The 18,479-nt window shown below is 32.1% G+C and overlaps 1 protein-coding gene across 5 annotated transcripts; it reads right to left on the reverse strand.

The window, feature by feature from the left end:
• Positions 1–558: 558 nt before the first annotated feature.
• Positions 559–18,390, reverse strand: Mbs (Myosin binding subunit). 5 transcript variants are annotated; one of them, XM_078184716.1, is made up of 22 exons: positions 17,767–18,390; positions 15,411–15,541; positions 15,211–15,329; positions 14,982–15,141; positions 14,725–14,869; positions 14,559–14,644; positions 14,341–14,486; positions 13,670–13,810; positions 13,349–13,428; positions 13,115–13,235; positions 12,927–13,035; positions 12,509–12,643; positions 11,743–11,928; positions 11,347–11,475; positions 10,420–10,603; positions 10,072–10,221; positions 9,665–9,863; positions 9,468–9,577; positions 9,200–9,271; positions 6,595–6,918; positions 5,749–5,844; positions 559–4,038 (listed from the first exon to the last, which is right to left on the reverse strand). In XM_078184716.1, the coding sequence occupies exons 1-21, from the start codon at positions 18,013–18,015 to the stop codon at positions 5,749–5,751; spliced, it is 3,072 nt and encodes a 1,023-aa protein (XP_078040842.1). In that variant the 5' UTR covers positions 18,016–18,390; the 3' UTR covers positions 559–4,038. The 5 variants fall into 5 exon arrangements, with proteins under 5 accessions (XP_078040842.1, XP_078040844.1, XP_078040843.1 ...); XM_078184718.1 differs by lacking the exon at positions 12,509–12,643 and having other exon boundaries at positions 17,767–18,389; XM_078184717.1 differs by lacking the exon at positions 11,347–11,475 and having other exon boundaries at positions 17,767–18,389.
• Positions 18,391–18,479: the final 89 nt, after the last annotated feature.

Below are 18,479 nucleotides of genomic sequence, written 5' to 3' on the forward strand. Positions count from 1 at the left end.
ATGACTTGTTCATCTACATAATACCTGAGGGTGGGACATGTTCGTTAAAACCGTACAAAGAATGATAATAGGAACAATCTTTATCAAATTAATAAACTATTATTATAGATTAATTTCGTTTGTGTCGTTCAAACAACACAACATGATAATGTACATTTGGCAAAAGTTTAATAATCGTCAACTACGATTATTCAAAGATTCATTATTATACTATAAGCAACGTATTTTCTTTAAGCATTATATTTATAGATATCTTTAAAATTATATTTACAGTAAAGAGATGACACTAAAAATAGTCATTAAGGATAAAAAATATTTGACAAAGATTGAACTTTTTATCACAAGTTGTACGTAATCATTTCTCCAATATTTATACAATAACGAGTATTGTATATTGTGATGCTAGCTCTCATCTAAACACTTTTCTCAAATACAATAAGCACATAGATATTGCTATTATACAATGCAATGAAGGTATCTATATAGTAAACAGTTACACAAAAATTGTTATTCTGTAACAAACGTCATTATGAAATCACTATTTCAACTTATCCTTTTTACAATTCCTTATAATATAACATCATTAAAAAACATGTCGCCTACGCATTGTCATTTGTTCCTTTCTTTTGTTATATATAAACATTTTAATTTCTTTTTTCATTATCAAAACTAAAACTGCATTACAATTATCGTTATCTAAAAAGTGTGAAACATTAAATCAGTTATTAAAAGTAATAACACAGTTTTCGTTGTTGATACCAGTCAAAAACCATTATTATCTTTATGTCGCATTTTCTATTAAAAAATTTTGATTGACAATTTGCAAAAGAATACGTTAAACCATACATAGATCGTTTAATACAAGAATTTTCAGTTCATTGTAAAATTGGCGATGATGGAAGGATTTATAAGTTGCAGTCTTCCTGGAAAAGGCCACTTGAATAGCATCAAAGTCATCCTCTTAATATTCACTCCTTTTTATTGTTCTACTGTGACTTCGCAACATGTTGCGAATGCTTTCGTTTTGCATTACAATTATGGAAACAAGTTTATACAATAAATTTAATATGTATATATATATATATATACATATATATACATCAGGGTGAACCTTATTTTTCGGGATTATGCCATTGGCTAAAAAGCACCCTATGCAGAAGCTGAAATTAATCGGGTAACGGGGAAACGACATCGAATTTGAAAATTTTTCAATTTTTATAATTTTTCGCCCTTAACTTTTGCACCCTTTTTGTATCTGTCCTTTTATGCTAAAGAAATTTTTTCATATGCTTCCAAATGACGGAGATATTTTAATTATAGAAAATATTTAAAAAAAAACAAATTTTAATGTTGTAACGAAATAATTACATAATATTGTAATTAATTCACATAGATATTATCTTTAAACAGTCTGAGAAGTTAGTGTTAACAATGTAATTACATTTCCAATAGGAGTGTATTTCCAACTCTCGGAACATGGTACAAATAATGACTCAAAACAAGGGGAGGTGGACTTTTGAAATAAAAACTTGATATTTATACTATTTTGCGAACGATTCTGCGTTGAAAATCCCTGATATATATAAGATGTCTTCATGCAAGAAAGTTTTTTTTTGCCTTTCCTACATTCGATTGTGAAATGACATGTCATAAACTCTGCAATTACAAAGGATAAATTAAAGGCCATAATTTTAAGTAGGAATATCGTGACCCTTGCGAGAAACCGAAATCTTTACGTCGCCCAGGTATCACAGATGTGCAAAGAGTGAAAAAGTCTCGCAAAAAAATGTTCACCAAGTATAATTAAGGTCCACCCTAATTTAAACACACGCACATATATGTATATATACACTCCAACACGCGTGCTATCTTTAATCCCGCATTGTATAGTTAAGATAGCTCGACAATTCTGAATGATATGTAAACCCTACGTCGTACGAATATGAAACCATAACATGTCTTCACTTAACTTCAGCAAACTTTGTGAAAAAAAATATAAACATATGGTTGGGTACACACAAAATGATAGCACACTAAGGATTTGTCGATACTTTCTTCAGTATTCTGTCAGTTCTTTAGCAGTTAACGTAGTGTTTTTGAGTCATTAAGTGCTTTAACTCATTAAATTTATAAATTTACACAATGGGGCTTGGAAAAAAGTTAACTGAAGGTGAAATTGCAACAATTATTACTTTGAAAAAAAGAAAAGTTACCATTACGGAAATTGCGAAGGAAATTAAAAGGAGTAGAAAAGTAATATACAATGTACTGAAAAACGTTGATGGTTACGGTAAAAAGAAGAGTAGTGGTAGACCAACTGAACTATCTAACCGTGATAGACGAGCAATTCTGCGTGCTGCGAGTAATTCTTGTGCAACAGCAAAAGAAATTGCTCGCAAAGCGGGTGTGAATACGAATATCGAAAATGTTCGTCATGTACTCCAAACATCTAGCAATATAACTAGAAGAAAAATTAAAAGAAAGCTACGCCTACAGTCTAGACACATGCAGGAACGTTTATTATTCGTTAAAGAACACATACATTGGAAGAGGTCCTGGAAAAAAATTATCTTTACTGATGAGAAAAAATTTAATTTGAATGATTCTGATGGACACTTATATTATTACCATGATATACGGAAAGAAGAAATAAAAACAAATAGACGACAAGCAGGAGGTGGAAGCGTTATGATATGGGCAGGGATTGGCTACAATGGGAAAACCGATATTCAATTCATTCAGGGCCGAATGAACAGTATAAAATATGTCGAACTAATTAAAAATCAAATTAATACGTATGCAGAACACATTGCTAGGAAGCCATTTATATTTCAGCAGGATAGTGCTGCTGTACATATAGCAAAAATTGTTCAAGAGTATTTTACAAAAGAAAATACTCGTGTTTTAAAGTGGCCAGCATGCTCCCCTGACTTAAGTATAATTGAAAACTGCTGGGGAATGTTATCGCGAACTGTCTATGCTGAAGGAAGGCAATTCGAAAACATTCACGATTTAAAAAAGTGTATCCAAAGAGAATGGAATAATTTACCACAAATTCAAGTCCATGATATACAAATCTTTACCAAAGAGGATGAATGAAGTCATCGAAAATAAAGGCGGTGCCACTCATTATTAGTTTGTTATAATTAAAGTATTTTGTTCATAATTAAAATAAAGTAAAGCATCACAAATCCTTAGTGTGCTATCATTTTGTGTGCACCCAACCATATGTTTATATTTTTTTACGCAGAGTTCGCTGAAGTCACGTGAAGGCATGTTATGGTTCCATATTTGTATGACATAGGGTTTACATATCGTTCAGAATTTTCGAGCCATCTTAACTACACAATGCGGAATTAAAGTTAGCACAGGCGTGCTATTTCTTTGTTTCGGAGTGTATATGCATACGTCTGATGTGTTTTTTCATTAAGTAAAAAATTTTTTCTTATTAATCTCTAAAATGCCACATTATCATTTTATCTATTACATATTTACAAAATGTCCTTATAAAGAGTTAACATTGATAACGTGATTTCTTAAAAAAAAATAATAGTCATGAAATGAAGTACATTTTGCTTTATAAAACGTCGGCTCTAAAATGAACCATATTTATCTTCGAGAGGAAGATTTAAAATGTATGAGAAAAAGTAAAAACTCTAGATCCTTCACGGTCAGCTATTCACAATCCTAAGAATAGGAGCAACGTCTCTTTTCGCACTTGGCACAGCCATGCGAGATAATTTGCTTGATAATAAATTAAATTACTAGCATTAAGAATAAATTCATCAATAATGTGATGACGTAAATATACATTGCAAGAATACTAGCAATTGTGATCGTGATAATTTATTGTCTAAAACAATTCATTCAATGCAATTGTAATGCAATAGAAGAAACGCTATGCAGCCTTTTCTCTTTCTTTTTTTTTTTTTAATTTTAAGACCACCGGAGTTACTTGGATAACTTGCTGATTACTCTGATCAAGGCACCATTTTCATCTTTTAGCCTCTGGTTTTCGCATTTTAATTGGTCCATTACCTAGAAAAAATGTAGAAACTATTTTATTTATACTACCCTTTGATATTATTTGTTATAAAAAGGATTTACAAGGACAATGCCATCATAAAACGATTCGGATGGATACTCACAAAAATAAAAGAATGAAAAAACAACATAGAAAGAAATTAAACATAGAAGAGGGATATAAGCAAGTATTGTTGCAACTAGAGCTGTAAAAAATTAGATTAGCAATATAACAACCGGGTGCATTAAAACCAATGGAGCAACGTATGTTGTTAAGTGTATCAGGCAGGTGTAATTTTAATACTACGCAAAAATAGAAATATAACTCAATTTTAAAACATAAGCTTGTCTTTCTAACTTTTTAATAGCTTATTTAAAACTAGAAATCCACTTACATATCCAACACTGTGTGTGTTCTATCATATCCGAAAATACAATTTCATAGCATAGAAAAAAAATAAATAAATGTTCGAATATTATTATGAACACATTAATGAAACGTTTGAATTATTTATAATGTACTATACCACCTTAGTATTTTAAATTCAATTGTTTCATATGTTCTTTATTTTACTGCCTTAAATAACTTCAAGTTACCGTTTTGTGCAATAGTTATTTAATAAATTTGCTCAAAATACAAAGAATATATAACTGCATAAATTGTAAAATATAGCAATATATCGTTATGAAACATTATAATTGTTCGCAAATTATGTCGCTGGTTAAAGGAGATATGATGTGTAAATTGTATAATATGAGTAGTAAGAAACGATTGTTAAAGAATGCATAGTGCAGTAAAAAAGTAATTTTACATTAAACATGCTTTCTTAGGAGACAGAAAAATAAATAATTTGAATGTTTCTTCTGTCACAATAAAGCTCATCCATCTAATCATCATATCTAAACTGTTTAAGTAAATATTTAACACATAATGATAAATTATTTGTCAAAATTGGCATTATTTCTGGAACAAACTATGTTTTTTTAAAGTAATAAAGACAGTGTTTTAAAGTTCAATATTGAATTCAATTCGTGTTGAGAAATATGTTCACAAATAAATTGTATTAGTATAGGACAGACTGCATTTTTTTGTATCAGAATGGGGAAAAGATTTTCAAGTTTATAAATTTTATAAACTAATAAGTATAAAGAAATCTTAAAATATTGGTTAGCCATGTATGACCAACACTTAAATATCTCAATATACTTGAAGGTTTGTATGTTCAAAATTCAATTTCACTGAAAAAGTTCTTGACCAGATCGTAAATTTTATTCCTAACGGCAAACTGTTCATTTAATGAATTTCATTAGAAAGTATTTTCTCTAAAAAAATTAGAACACATGAAATGTACAATAACCATTGTAAGTATAATTAGTAACGCTAGACAAGTGTAATTGTAACGAATCATAGCACAGTTTCTATTAGAAGACAGTAATTTGTGCAAGCTCTCAAATCGTTGCACGATAAGCTGTTACGAGTTCTTCAAGACGAAACTATTCGCTTCTTCTTTTATTATTTTTGTATGATATCCGTAATTAGATTCGCGTACAGTTTGCGAAGCTGTATTTGTAAGATTTAGTCAGTGAGCGACATCGTTTAAAAATTTTAATATTGCGTGATCAGAACGTAAAAAGGTCGTAAGTAATCAATTAATTAATGAATTAATATTGTACGTAGAGTACGATGTACACTGTTAACGCAGATGCTGTCATTATGTCCTTTACCTATTTAGTAGTATTGGTGAGTTTGGATACGACGCGGGTAAGTGCCCGATTTTCGGCTTTCAATCTCTCATTTTCAGCTTTGAGCTTTTGTAATTGCTGTAAACAGTGAAACGATTAGCCCATATCCATTGTCCCATAAAAAGCCCCCACCAGACATCGAAGAAATGCCTATGAAACACTAGTTATGCTAAATGATTACAGCAGATGCTCGAAGTAACCGTCTTCTCGATGAGCCAGCTTCTAGAGCAGCTCCTGGCGCAGCTTATTTATCGAACGATGACTGTAATATATGTAGTATCGTTTTTGATGCCGACCCAACCAAAATATAGATAACGAAAACCACACGAAAGTAGTAATCAAAAGGAAGTACAAAAGTGCCAATTAAAAACCATTATACTGCATAAACAATAAGCGTGATTATTTAATAAAGATACTAAAAATAAAAGCACCAAGAAATGGCAAATAAAGAAGAAAGCAATGCATCAAAGCTGCGTAATTTTTCTCATTTCTTCTTCTTTTATTTCCTTTTCTTTCAAATTAACCACTCCAGAAATGCTGACACCTTCCCTCTGTATTTAGCCGCAACAATCAAAACGTAATATAAGAGAAAAGAAAAACTGTGACGTGCATTCTAACTAAGGAGTACAGAATTAAAACAAATTCTCATTAAGTATGATGACATACGTAAATATCACATATCACGATATTTTAAACAAGTCTTATTACACTATGGTTTCGCGAATTACTTGTTTCTCTTTTTAAATACATTTCTAAACTTCACATTCAATGTAATGAATAGAAGTTACAATGAAAATATTATAAAATGTAAAACATTTTGATGCTTACCTTTAACTCCTCTTCCATTTCTGACAATTTCCTTTCCATTGCTCTCCTTTCTCGTTTCTCTGCTTCGGACAAGACCGTCTTGTTTTGAACATTCTGCGCTTTGTCCAACAAATTCGTAGCTTCTTTTAATTGTTCGTCTGATCGTCTCAGCTTCTCTTTCAGCCTTTCATTTTCTACTTGAGATTCTTCATACAATTTCTTGTAATCCAATTCACCGTTCTCGGATGTTGTAGATTTTATTCTAGCTGATATGGAAGGTGTTTCCGATGATAATGATGAAATGGATCCTAGTCTGTTAGATCTTCCAGAACGATCATTTCCACTCTACAAAACAAAAATGTATGTTACTAAATCATGTATCTGTAGAAAAATGTACTATATAATTCTGTAATAAAAAATCGTACAATTTCTAATTTTGAACACCATTTGTTAACGTAAAAAAGTTCTGCAAAATTACAGGCTTGATCTTTTAAAATGAGCCCAAATAGAGTGTTGCACGATTTCTTTTTTACAATGTTACATCAATTAAAAGATTAATGATTTTGTGTTCGACTAAAAGTAACATAAATCTTACAATGTATCCCTCAGAACTGGCTAAACTTTGCAGACTAGAGCTTCTAGATCCAATCTGAATATTTGGCTTTGCTTTTGTTTTGTTAAAGCTTTCGGTTCTTTGTACGTGCGCGTGATTATTTGGATTTAGATTTAAATAACTGTAACTTGTGGAAGGTGCTAATCGTAAAGATGCAATATTTGTGGGCAGAGTTATGCTTCCATAGCCTGACGTGGTTCCACCGTATGTCGTATATGGATTTTGATAATTTAAATTACTGGTAGAATTCGAATAAGGAGACTTTCTGAATGAATCGTTAGATTTTGTTGTTTTATTTAAAAAATTTGGTAGACCAACAGGGCTTGCCCCATTAATGCCAAGCAGACCTGAATAGCTATTTTGATTCAAAGGAAACAACCCACTTATATTTCGCGACCTATTCCCAAAAATTGAACTTCCATTTGCTGATGCTTGAGCTCTTAATCCTGCAGCTGTTGTTGGCTTTCCTTGAGATCTCTTTCTATAGGATGACATTATTTACTGGATAAAATTACGTCACGAGCTTTTATTGGCTTGGAAACACTTTTTCTTGACGTTGCTACTGTATTATTACATATTATTTATAAAAGAGAACAGAAAACCACATCAAAGTCGTAATTTTACAATTAGATCACTTTGTCACGATGTACACGGATTTAAACGATCTTGTTCTAATAACAGTCAGTACTTGACTGACGTACATTGGGTGGAGGAACTTAAGACATCAGCCAGTTTACTCCAAAGCATTGGTTTGGTATGCTATTTATAGGTCACATACACAAACTTGCACTAATATCAAAGTTGTGTGGTTTAAAATAAATATATTTGATGTTTCACTTTTAATAGATTTTATGTGTTTACTTAATATTATGAAATATGTCAATTTACTATGTAATTTTAATTAATATATCAAATTATGCCAAAAATGTATTTGTTATCTAAAAAAAATGTAATTAAAGATATTTTTAAATGAAACACATTCATGTTTGTTAATAGTAAAAGATTGCAAAACGTATTGATCAATTTCATTGCAATTATTTTGTATTACGAAATTTATGAGATCTATTCCAGATTATGTATTATATAACCGATACTTTAATTATTTATTCACATTTGTTGTTTTTTCGGCTTATATTTAACCGACCTGAACGGTATAATGCAAACAATAAATAAATTTCGAGCTACTTTAAATGTCAAAGAGTCACATCGTTCCAAATGTCGATGGAATATTTTTAGCCACTGCCAGGCCACGTTCATGATCAATTTTTTTTTCGTTTTTAACTCTTGTTTTATTTCTTGAAATTGTTCTTTAAATATCTATTTAACTTAAAATACAATCGGCATTATCTACATTATTTAATTACAATTATTATATTATTTAATTACAATATTTATAGCTGTTAAATAAAGATTTTTTTCTTAGCATAATAGTTCAATAAATTTTCAATTATTTCTGGAGATCATATTTATATTATATAAACTACATGCAAAAAATATATTGTAATAGAATAAAAATAATAATTAAATCATAAAGTGCATAATTCAAGTAAAAATATAAAGAATTTAAATATTATGGGCATCAGACAAAATGTTCATCTAAACATTTAGTTTTAATACATGGTCCAATGGTATATAGGAGGATAAGAAATGGAATACTATTTTTAACAAAGCATGCACGAATAGAGGTTAATCTTCCCAGAGACTATCCCAAAAATAACACAAAGCTTCTGCGGTTCACTAAATTGCGTTCATATTATAATAGTCATATGTTATTACTGATACATACTAAAATTATTTGAAATAGAAATTACTTTAATAAAAATAAGTGGAAACGTTTAACATATCACGGAACATTGTTAAAAAATTTTTAATTGCTCTTCAAAAACTGACTTTCAATTTATAATTACTTACTTTGCATGCTTCGTTTTCTTGTTTTATGCAAATTGAGCAAAATAAACATTTCAGATATTATGCATGGCCAGAAAAAATAATGAACAAAATTTAGTAACTTACCTCATTATGGTTGACTTTGGATTCATCACAATCGCCACCAGCAGTTAAGTCTTGTTTTTCAGGATCAATTTCCTATAAATCGATAATTCATACTTATTATAAATTAGTAGTTTCAAATAAGTTATAGGGCTACTTTAAAAATTGAAATGTTAAATGAAAACGAAAACATGTAGTCGAAGAATAGATGAAGATAACGAAATGAAACATTCGTCGCTAGTTAAAACGAATATAATTATTTTAGTCGATTTAAGTAATGAATGCTACTAACGTCCATATCAACATGAACAACACCCGTAGACCGTCTTTTAGGTCTTCGTCTCCTTTGTATAACAGCTTGTGTAGCTTGTGCATTTCTGCTGTCGTTCTCTTTATCTTGATCTGAAACAGATCAACGGGGACAAACGAATAAATTTAATTCATAAACTTTAGACAATGAAATGACCCTAATATTATTCGCATGTATACCCTTATCTTCAGGTTGTTTTAACGATCGTCTAAGTGGCAATGTTACAGTCGTCTCTGCGCTGCTTGTTGCAATAGTTTCGATCGGAGCTGATGATGGTCTGGGTACACTCGAGCCTGCTGATGGTCTTCTCATATACGCCGTTGTAGTATCTGCATTCGGTAGTGTGGAAGTCCTGTTAGTAGCATCTTCTAACTGAAACTGAACAATCAGATTTTCTCTTAGATTTAATACATATCACGCTTTACTTTTGCAATGAAATCTCAAATGTACAAAATTTCAATGTAATCATAGAATGATCTTCTCTTGAAGGAAAAGAAGTTAAATAAGGAAAAAATGGAATTCGGTTAGAATTTATTCTTTAAAAAAATTCTGACTCGTTTATCTAAATACATTAAGCAGCACAAACCTTGCTTCCATTATCTACCTTCAACCTCCAAGAAGGCCTCCTCTCAGGCAAGTTAACTTCTTCAGACGGTTTATTTGCTGTCACCGTAGTTGGGGTTGCAGTTGTTATTGTAGCTGTAATTGAGGCTGTATTGCTGGTAGTGGTTGTAGGCTGGGTCAGTTAAAAAAAAATGAATAAATATTTTTTAAGCGTTTGTTACTGTCAATGGGAAATTTAGTATTTTATAATTGTTGCCACCACAAAAATGAAAACAAACATAGCTTCTATACTCCAGTTATATTCTAAGTTAAAATAAATGCTTAAGATGCTTTTAAGCAACTTTCATTACAGTGTGAAGTAATGTTTTACCTGCGTTGAAGTTATCGTTGAAGGAATTTCATTATTTTGTTGCTTTTTCTTCACTAACTGTTCCGCGCTCTTGATTTCATCTAAAGTCACGCCTTGAGTCGACCGTCGAGTTTCTCTTACTCTCTTCGCGTGCGCTTTTCTTTGCGTTTCGCTTTCTTCATCACGAACAGGAGGGACAAACGACCTGAACAGACATTATACACGCGTATCGTTAAAAACAGTGACGTACAGTAACATTTGTAGAACGTAAACAACATTATCTTATAAAATATAATAAAGTTCCAAAAAGCATTAAACATTATTATAAACAAAATCCATAAGCAGTGTTTACAGATATCACATAAAACAATGATGCCTTTTACGTGCGACAATAGAAATGATTCTGCTGTGTTGCTGTCGCTTGTAAACGTATATTAATGCTGCATTACTATAATGTGACATTTAAAAACAACAAAGACGATCAAACTAATAAGAAATAGTACATACACGTGTAGATAAAGGTGTATTTTAAGATGTTTTAAACATGCTGACATTTTATGTTTTTTGTAACATTGAAGAGTAATTCGTTAATGTTTATCTATTTCTGTTATTCACAAATCCGTCCATTTGGAATTATAAACGTGAGGTATCTGCTGAAGTAGATTTTCAAACAGTCTTCGAGTTTCAAGTCTGAAGCTATACTATCAACTAAACTCGACAAATTATGTTTCAGTGGCAAAGTGCCTCTAATGAAGACAAGATAGTGGTTATTGGGACAAGTAGTATTCGAGGATTGTATGTAATGAATGCAACTAAAAGAAATAATCACACTGCAAAGCAACTGTTCCATGCCACTGCCAATAACTTAATATTGTGTGTAGATATATTGTAGAATATGCAGTCACACGTTTCAAGAGAATCTTCCCAGGTCAAGCATAGGGTACCCACTTGAAGAAATTCTTGAAGATATTTCCAGGACTTAGCTTGCTTCCTCCTGGTGTAGTAGGAGTTCCCGAAACTGCTACTGAATTGTTTGCACTCGATAGTACTGTGGTTGTAGCTTCCACTGGTTGAATGCTACCCGGCCACATTAACATCGCACGATGCAAATATGAATGCATGAACTTCAATTTTAAAGGCACTCTAACATACGCTAAATTACGATTTCTAGGAGACATCAGACTTTTAGAATTCTAATGTTGCTTCTAATTGTGTCAATTCGTTACTCAGATATCTACACTGTTTTCAATGAAAGAGAATGACGCCCTGTTTCGTTACTTTTTTAAATTTAAATCCGTCAAGAACAAATATTATTTTGCCCTTTCCATTTTGTCTAATATTTACCTGCGCATTTGATTGGCTGGAATAGGACTTGTTGTTGTAGTTGTTGTTGTGGCAGTTGTAGTAGCTGTAGCTGTAGTAGTTGGCAGTGTGCTCGACACTATTGTTTTGGATGTGGATGTTGGTGAAAGTGTATTGCTTCCCTGTGGCAGTCTTGATAGTTCCAAGTTTAATTTTGCTTCTTTTCTTCTAAAGTTAAAACAGTACGAGCGTTACATCACGTGAATAATAGAAAAAAAATTTAGTTTAGTAACCTGAGTCTTATTGTATCAATCAATCAATCAATTTCGATAATTTTGTTCTTATGGAAACAAATCAATTGTGTCAGATTGATGTTTCGATGTACATACAAAAATTGTTGATTTCATTTAAGCCAAGCAAAAGCAAGGAATAAAGGGGGCTTTGTAAATTAATGATCACAAGTATAAATGAACGATTCACACGCACACGTTAAAAAAATAAGTGTATAAAATTCAGAAAATTTGTGGTCCAAATTTAAAAGTTTAATGGTATTATTTTTTCTAAACTTCTGAAGCCACTCGTTCAACATTTCCGAAGTTTTCTAAAAGATTATCGACTACGCAATCTACAACTATCATTCGGACCACAAATTATCGTGAAATTATTTGTAGACTGTGCGAACCTTTGATACAACACTTTGATCAATTTTAAGTGATCATATATTCGCTTGTAGCACTTACGTATAGTTACTATTAAAATGATACCTACATAAAAGCATTAATATATACCACGTATGAAACGTGCGCACCTGTGGGTTTCGCGTAGAGATGCAGAGCGAGTCGTAGTATTGGTGTGAGTAGGAGTAGCTGCGTTGCAGCAATGGAGAGTAGGGCAGGAAAGCGCCTTGATGCGAGCTTGTAATGCCAAGTACTGCTCATAGAACCTGCATAACATGCATCATGCCATGCATACGACTACACTAATCTTTTTCTAGACATATAAAAGCTCGACAATATACGTACTACGCAAAATCTTTGAATATTAAACTGATTTCAATGCAAAAATGATTTTTTTTTGTAGAACTAACATTGACTGTAATATATAGACGAAGATAAAAAAATACTGTCGAGATATTTAAAGAACTTCGCAAGTCGTATTAAATAAAACGGCAAAATTTGAAATACTACGAAAACGATGTAACGATTAGATGTTCAAGTTCAACTTACTTTTCGTCTGATTCAAAACTATGCGTTCTAGTTAATACCACATCAGGTTCAGTGTTCAGTTTGTTCGACAATGTCGGCGATTTGATGTTCTTGTCCTTCTCCTCGAGTTCTATTCACAAACAAGAAAGTAGTTCAGATGTTGCTAAATGATTATAGGAATATAAATAAATCTTAGGAAAGGAACTTACTTGTGGATAAAGAATTTGTTGCATCTGGTTGTATGTATCTTATCGGGCGTGAACGCCTCCACGATGGTATCACTCCTTCTTCATTGTTATCAGTCTGTTGTTTTGGAGGCATTATTGGAGCCTAAAAAGTAATAACATTAGTTTTTACATATTCAACATACTTTTGTATGCATGTGGATCTGTGACAGACTTACCCAAATATATCTAAAATATGTATCAACAGAATTGCATTACCTGATTAGGAACTTTATTTGAGTCAGTAATAGATGAATTATTCTGGGCTGTTTCTTCCCGGTTCGCTCTATTTTTCTTCTCTGTAAACGTAAAATGGACGTAATGAATTTAGCATTAGTTTTAATATAGAACTCACTAGGAAAAAAGGAAACTATAATTGATTATTCATTTATGCAGTAGAGAAACTTGTTTCAGTATCAGGAAAAAAACACTCTTATAGCGAGGAAGAATATAGCAAAGAGAAGTTATATGTATCATATAATACATGCAACTGAAGTTTAACTTTAATAATATAAGAACAGCCTTACAGACAAAACTCACCATCATCTGTAAGACATGAAGAGTGGTTTGATTCGTTAGACTTATCAGATTGATTGGAGTAAGTGGAAGAATGTGATTCTGAGCTAGTCTCAGATTCACCTTCACCATCACTCTCTTCCATATATGTTTCACGTGTTGCTTCTGTCCATGCAGCATTGTTACAAGAAATACAAATTGCTGTTAAGGTAAGTAAAATAGACTTGCGAAACTGAATGCTGTGTAACACATTCTTTATAAGGAACAAAAGTTCCTATCTAATCCAGTATTTCCCAATCATTTATAAATTCGAATACATAGAGGACTGTTAATCATAGAACCCAATTCTTTTACAACAGAAGTTTAATGTTCTAATACATTTCTAATAATACAAACAAATGATTGAGAAATCATAACACATATTTCTGCTCGTTTTTGACACAGAGTGTTCTAGCAGTATTACTTTAATATTAATTGCAAAACTGCTACACCAAAAATAAAATTGTTAATACTACAAACTGTTTTTATAGTATGTTCCTGCCAACTGGTAATACTTTTGGAACATTCTGTACACACATGTAAGCTTAGGAATTCATTACCATTTAGTATTATAATTAAATAATTCATTAAAATGTTGAAATGTGAACATGCAAACTGCCAAACACTGTAATAACTAATATAAATGATGAACATACCAACATCACTGTTTGTTCCAGTACTAGAGTTTTCTTTATCAGACTGAATTTCTAATTCGACATTTTTAACTTCATTTGGCATTTCTTCTTCAAAGGTTTCCACAGATTCTTCTGTTGTTAACGTATTTTCATTGGTTGTTGTTACACTGTAACAACAAATACAATTAGTAAATTGTATTTTCTTTTTCATGAACTATAATTATTTATTTTTTACGAACCTTTTCATCATACGTTTCTGTTTGTCTCTTAGAAAACTTAAGGCTGATAATATATCTGCATCTGCGATATCAAATGCAGTTTGATCCTGTAAATATAAAACCATGAATGATACTAATAGAGTATGCATGGTATATGAATGTAAGAATAAGTGAAAGATAATCGTACAGCATAGTTCTTAATATCCATATTACAGAAATTTTCCACTAAAAGCTTGCAGGCTTCAAATTGATCCCAATGTGCTGCAGCATGCAAGGGTGTCCAACCATCAAAATCCTGAGCATTAACATCGCATTTAGCCTGCAGTAAAATGCTGAAAGATGTCAATCTCGAATGTAATAAATAATGAGTAAAAATTTCGCTGAGTACAATCGTTAAAACATCTTTACAATTTAATACGATAACATTATTGAATAAAATCGTACTTCATAACTTTAGTATAGCCTTTAGCAGCTGCAACATGTAATGCGGTAGCTCCTGTTTTAGGGTGAACTGCGTCTTTACCCATTGCACCTGACCTCCATGCTTTAGCATCATTTAACATAGATCTTTCTTCTTCACTTCTAGCATGATCACAATCTATGCCTATAAAATAATAGTTTTCATTAAAGAAGAAACTAATTGTTGCATACATCTTATACAAAAGATACAGACCAGATTCATTTATGTGTTGCTGTAACATTTCCTCCATCTCATTGCCTTGTGCAATGTCAAGAGCCAGTTCCCCATCATTGTTAACTGCTGCCAAATCACATCCTTTTTCTATTAAATATCTAAAAAATGTATATACTTGTTTAAAAGCATCACTAAAGTTTAATGTCTTGTTACAATTCTAATTAAAAATAAATACTAACTTAGCAATAGATAAAAGACCACAAGACGCAGTTGCATGCAGTGGTGTCCATCCTTCATTATCACCACGGTTGATATCAGCTCCTTTTTCTACTAAAAATTCGACCATGTCCAAATCATCATTGATACAGGCCTATAATTAAAATACAATTATTTTTAACAATGAGACGTAAACGATTGAACAAATTATATAAAACATAAAATAGTATTGTATTAATTAAAAGATATAGTTTAGTTTTATAAGACAAGAACAGTCATAGAGGATATGTTCAAGTGCTGATAAAAGATAAAGTCTTATTCATGCTTATGTTATGTAGCTGTGCAACATTAAAATTTTAGCAAACTATATGACACAAGATTGATACAATTTAAAGAAAATCTGCTTGTAGATATTACTTGTAAAATACATATATCAAATACATATACGAATATTTAATTTCTTCAACAATAGCAGTATTAGAAATTACTACTCCTATTAGTTTTAATGTATAAATTAGAAAGTTTATGCAAAGAATATTTGAAGATGGGTTTTCTAATTAAACGAAAAAGGATGTTATATATAATAACATTTTAAGACAGAGGACACATAGAATACAGATACTGCAGCCTCTGACTTCTAACAGAGAACTATAAATAGCATTTGATGCCTGATGTATTTTCACATTCTATTTTCGCAAATCCATGAAATGCCTAAACTTCCTCTATGCTTAAATAACAGTAACAAATAGAACACAATCTACATAAAATGTTGTAGGGACTAAAAATGTTGTAAATAAATAATTTATCTCTCACACAACAATTCGAAGAATTTTGTGAGTGATTTGAATTGAATGTAGTAATTACATAACTACAGTGGAATTAATTCATAAATGTTACATAAATTTTAATTTGTATTTAATGTAAATATTAAATGAAAATTACTGCGAAAATGCATTTTTTTATGATATCATACTAATATTTTTTAGTAATTCCATAAATTTATGTAATGTTAGCTAAGTTAACTTACTTAAAATATAAACACAATTTTTCATTAATATATGCATTTTAATTTATACATATTATTATTGTACATATGTTTATAATTAAAATTTAAAGAATCTCAAGATTTCAATTAACATTAATCTTTATGAAATAGCAGATGTTTTTATGTTTTGAGCTACAACCAAAATGAACGTCTTTTACAGAGCTATTTTAAGCCCTATCCTAACTTCAACCTATTTTAGTAGTGTCAATAGTTTAAGCATTGTGCCAAAACTTGTAGCATTTGTTTGCTTATTCATATAATACTAAGAAGCCTGATATCAACAAATTTTATACAAACTATTGTTATTAATGACATGTTTACTGTTGTATATATAATGTACAAAATCATCACGTTCATATTGCTGATCATTGTAACATAAAATAACAAAATATATACAACATTAGTAAAAAAATTATCTACAAGAACAGAAAAAACAGACATACAATACAAACATCTAAATAAACAAAGATTTGTAGTATTCCGTCATTGTAAACATTTGTAGTTTCAGAGGCATAAACTAACAAATAAATTAACATTTAATAAAAATTCTTCTTATTTAATATTCCTCAAAAGATATGGCAGCATCAGAGATGTTATCAAAGTAAATAATTGTGAAACTTCAATTACAATAGGCAAGGTAACACAAAGTAAATTCTATTAACTACTCTCTAGCCTGACTATTACTTCACTACATGCATAACACCCTTAAGTAAAAAGACAACATAATGTAAATAGTCATATCTTCATATTTCATGAAATAAAACAATCATAACAAATCAAACATTAATATTAAATATGAAACAGCCGAACAAGCGGCGTTGTTAACATTAATTTTCTACTGAAATTACGAAGATTCTTCTATCAAGATATGACAAGTGAAAGTCAAGCCGAGACACGAATCCTTAGCGTTTTCTCAGGAAATTGCAAATTGGAACAATTTTGTTAGCTAGGTAGTTCTGGTGTCAATGATTGACTGAGATTTTACCGCTGTATATGGAGACCAGTGTGGGTCAAAATCGTGGATCTCGGAACCGCGGTGCGCCGCGCCGGTCCATCGTTCGTGGGTTAAATGCGTGACATCGATAGTACAGGAGGAAAAGTTTTGCTAGCGATCGCACTTAAATTAGACAGCTGGAGTATGTTATGTAGTAGCCATCTTGCGATAAGAATTTACGATTGAGGGGGAAGAAAAACATAGAGGGAGAAAGCGAAGACTGGGAAAACTCGGTCGGAAGTAGTTGCGTGTTGTATAGACAGAGATGTATATCGGAAGGAATCGCGGTGTATAAACAGAAGCGCGGAAGAAAAGAGGTATGAGAAGGAGAATAATCTACCTGGTGTAGCGCCGTGAGACCGTCTACGTTTCCGGTGTTGATATCCGCCCCCTTTTGAAGTAATCGTACGACCTCCTCCTTGTCGCCTGCCGCACACGCCGCCAGGAACACGCAATCCGCGGAGAACTTAATCTTCCTGGCAACCTGACGTGGTAGGGCCGGTTCACGATTCGTCTCGGATTGTTCCCAACGTTTGAGCTGTTCAGCCCTTTTAAACAGGGCCGAGCTCGAACGACTCTCGACAGACATTGCCCGAGAAAACACGCACGATCGCACTCGTAGAACCTTCTAACCACTTCGCACGGTCTCTTCTTCTCTTTCCCCTATCCTTCTACGTGATCTCTTTCTCTCTCTCTCTCTTTTGCTCTCTTCTATCTTGTTCTTTCCCTCTTCACCGCGTTTTTTGGATCTTACTTCACCGAGGCCACTACACCATTCAGTTCACTTTGCGTGATTCGACACGCTGAAACCGTCGTTTTCCGCTTCTTACCTCCATATACGACTACAGACACGGATCGCGTGTGTCGCGCGATGAAAATTATTTTACGTTAAATAATCGCTCGTTCTGACGGACCACGGAGGGAGCGGTCGGTCGCCTTCACCAGACGCGGTTACAAGGCGGCTAGATTCGCGTGCTCTTTGCTATTCTTGGCCGTCTCCCGTAGCCGTGCGAGCTGTGTCGAAACTTCGAAACCAACGAAACAATCTGTAGC

The sequence above is a fragment of the Augochlora pura genome, chromosome 7 (genome assembly GCF_028453695.1).
Source record: "Augochlora pura isolate Apur16 chromosome 7, APUR_v2.2.1, whole genome shotgun sequence".
Lineage (NCBI taxonomy): Eukaryota > Metazoa > Arthropoda > Insecta > Hymenoptera > Halictidae > Augochlora > Augochlora pura.

Excerpts from the sequence above, each read along its gene's own strand:
- Mbs (XM_078184716.1), bottom strand. The coding sequence starts at position 18,015 with ATGTCTGTCGAGAGTCGTTCGAGCTCGGCCCTGTTTAAAAGGGCTGAA. Across the intron at positions 15,542-17,766 it reads GTCTCACGGCGCTACACCAG|GCCTGTATCAATGATGATTT; the intron begins GTAGATTATTCT and ends TTTTAATTATAG. Across the intron at positions 14,645-14,724 it reads TGGATATTAAGAACTATGCT|GATCAAACTGCATTTGATAT; the intron begins GTACGATTATCT and ends TTATATTTACAG.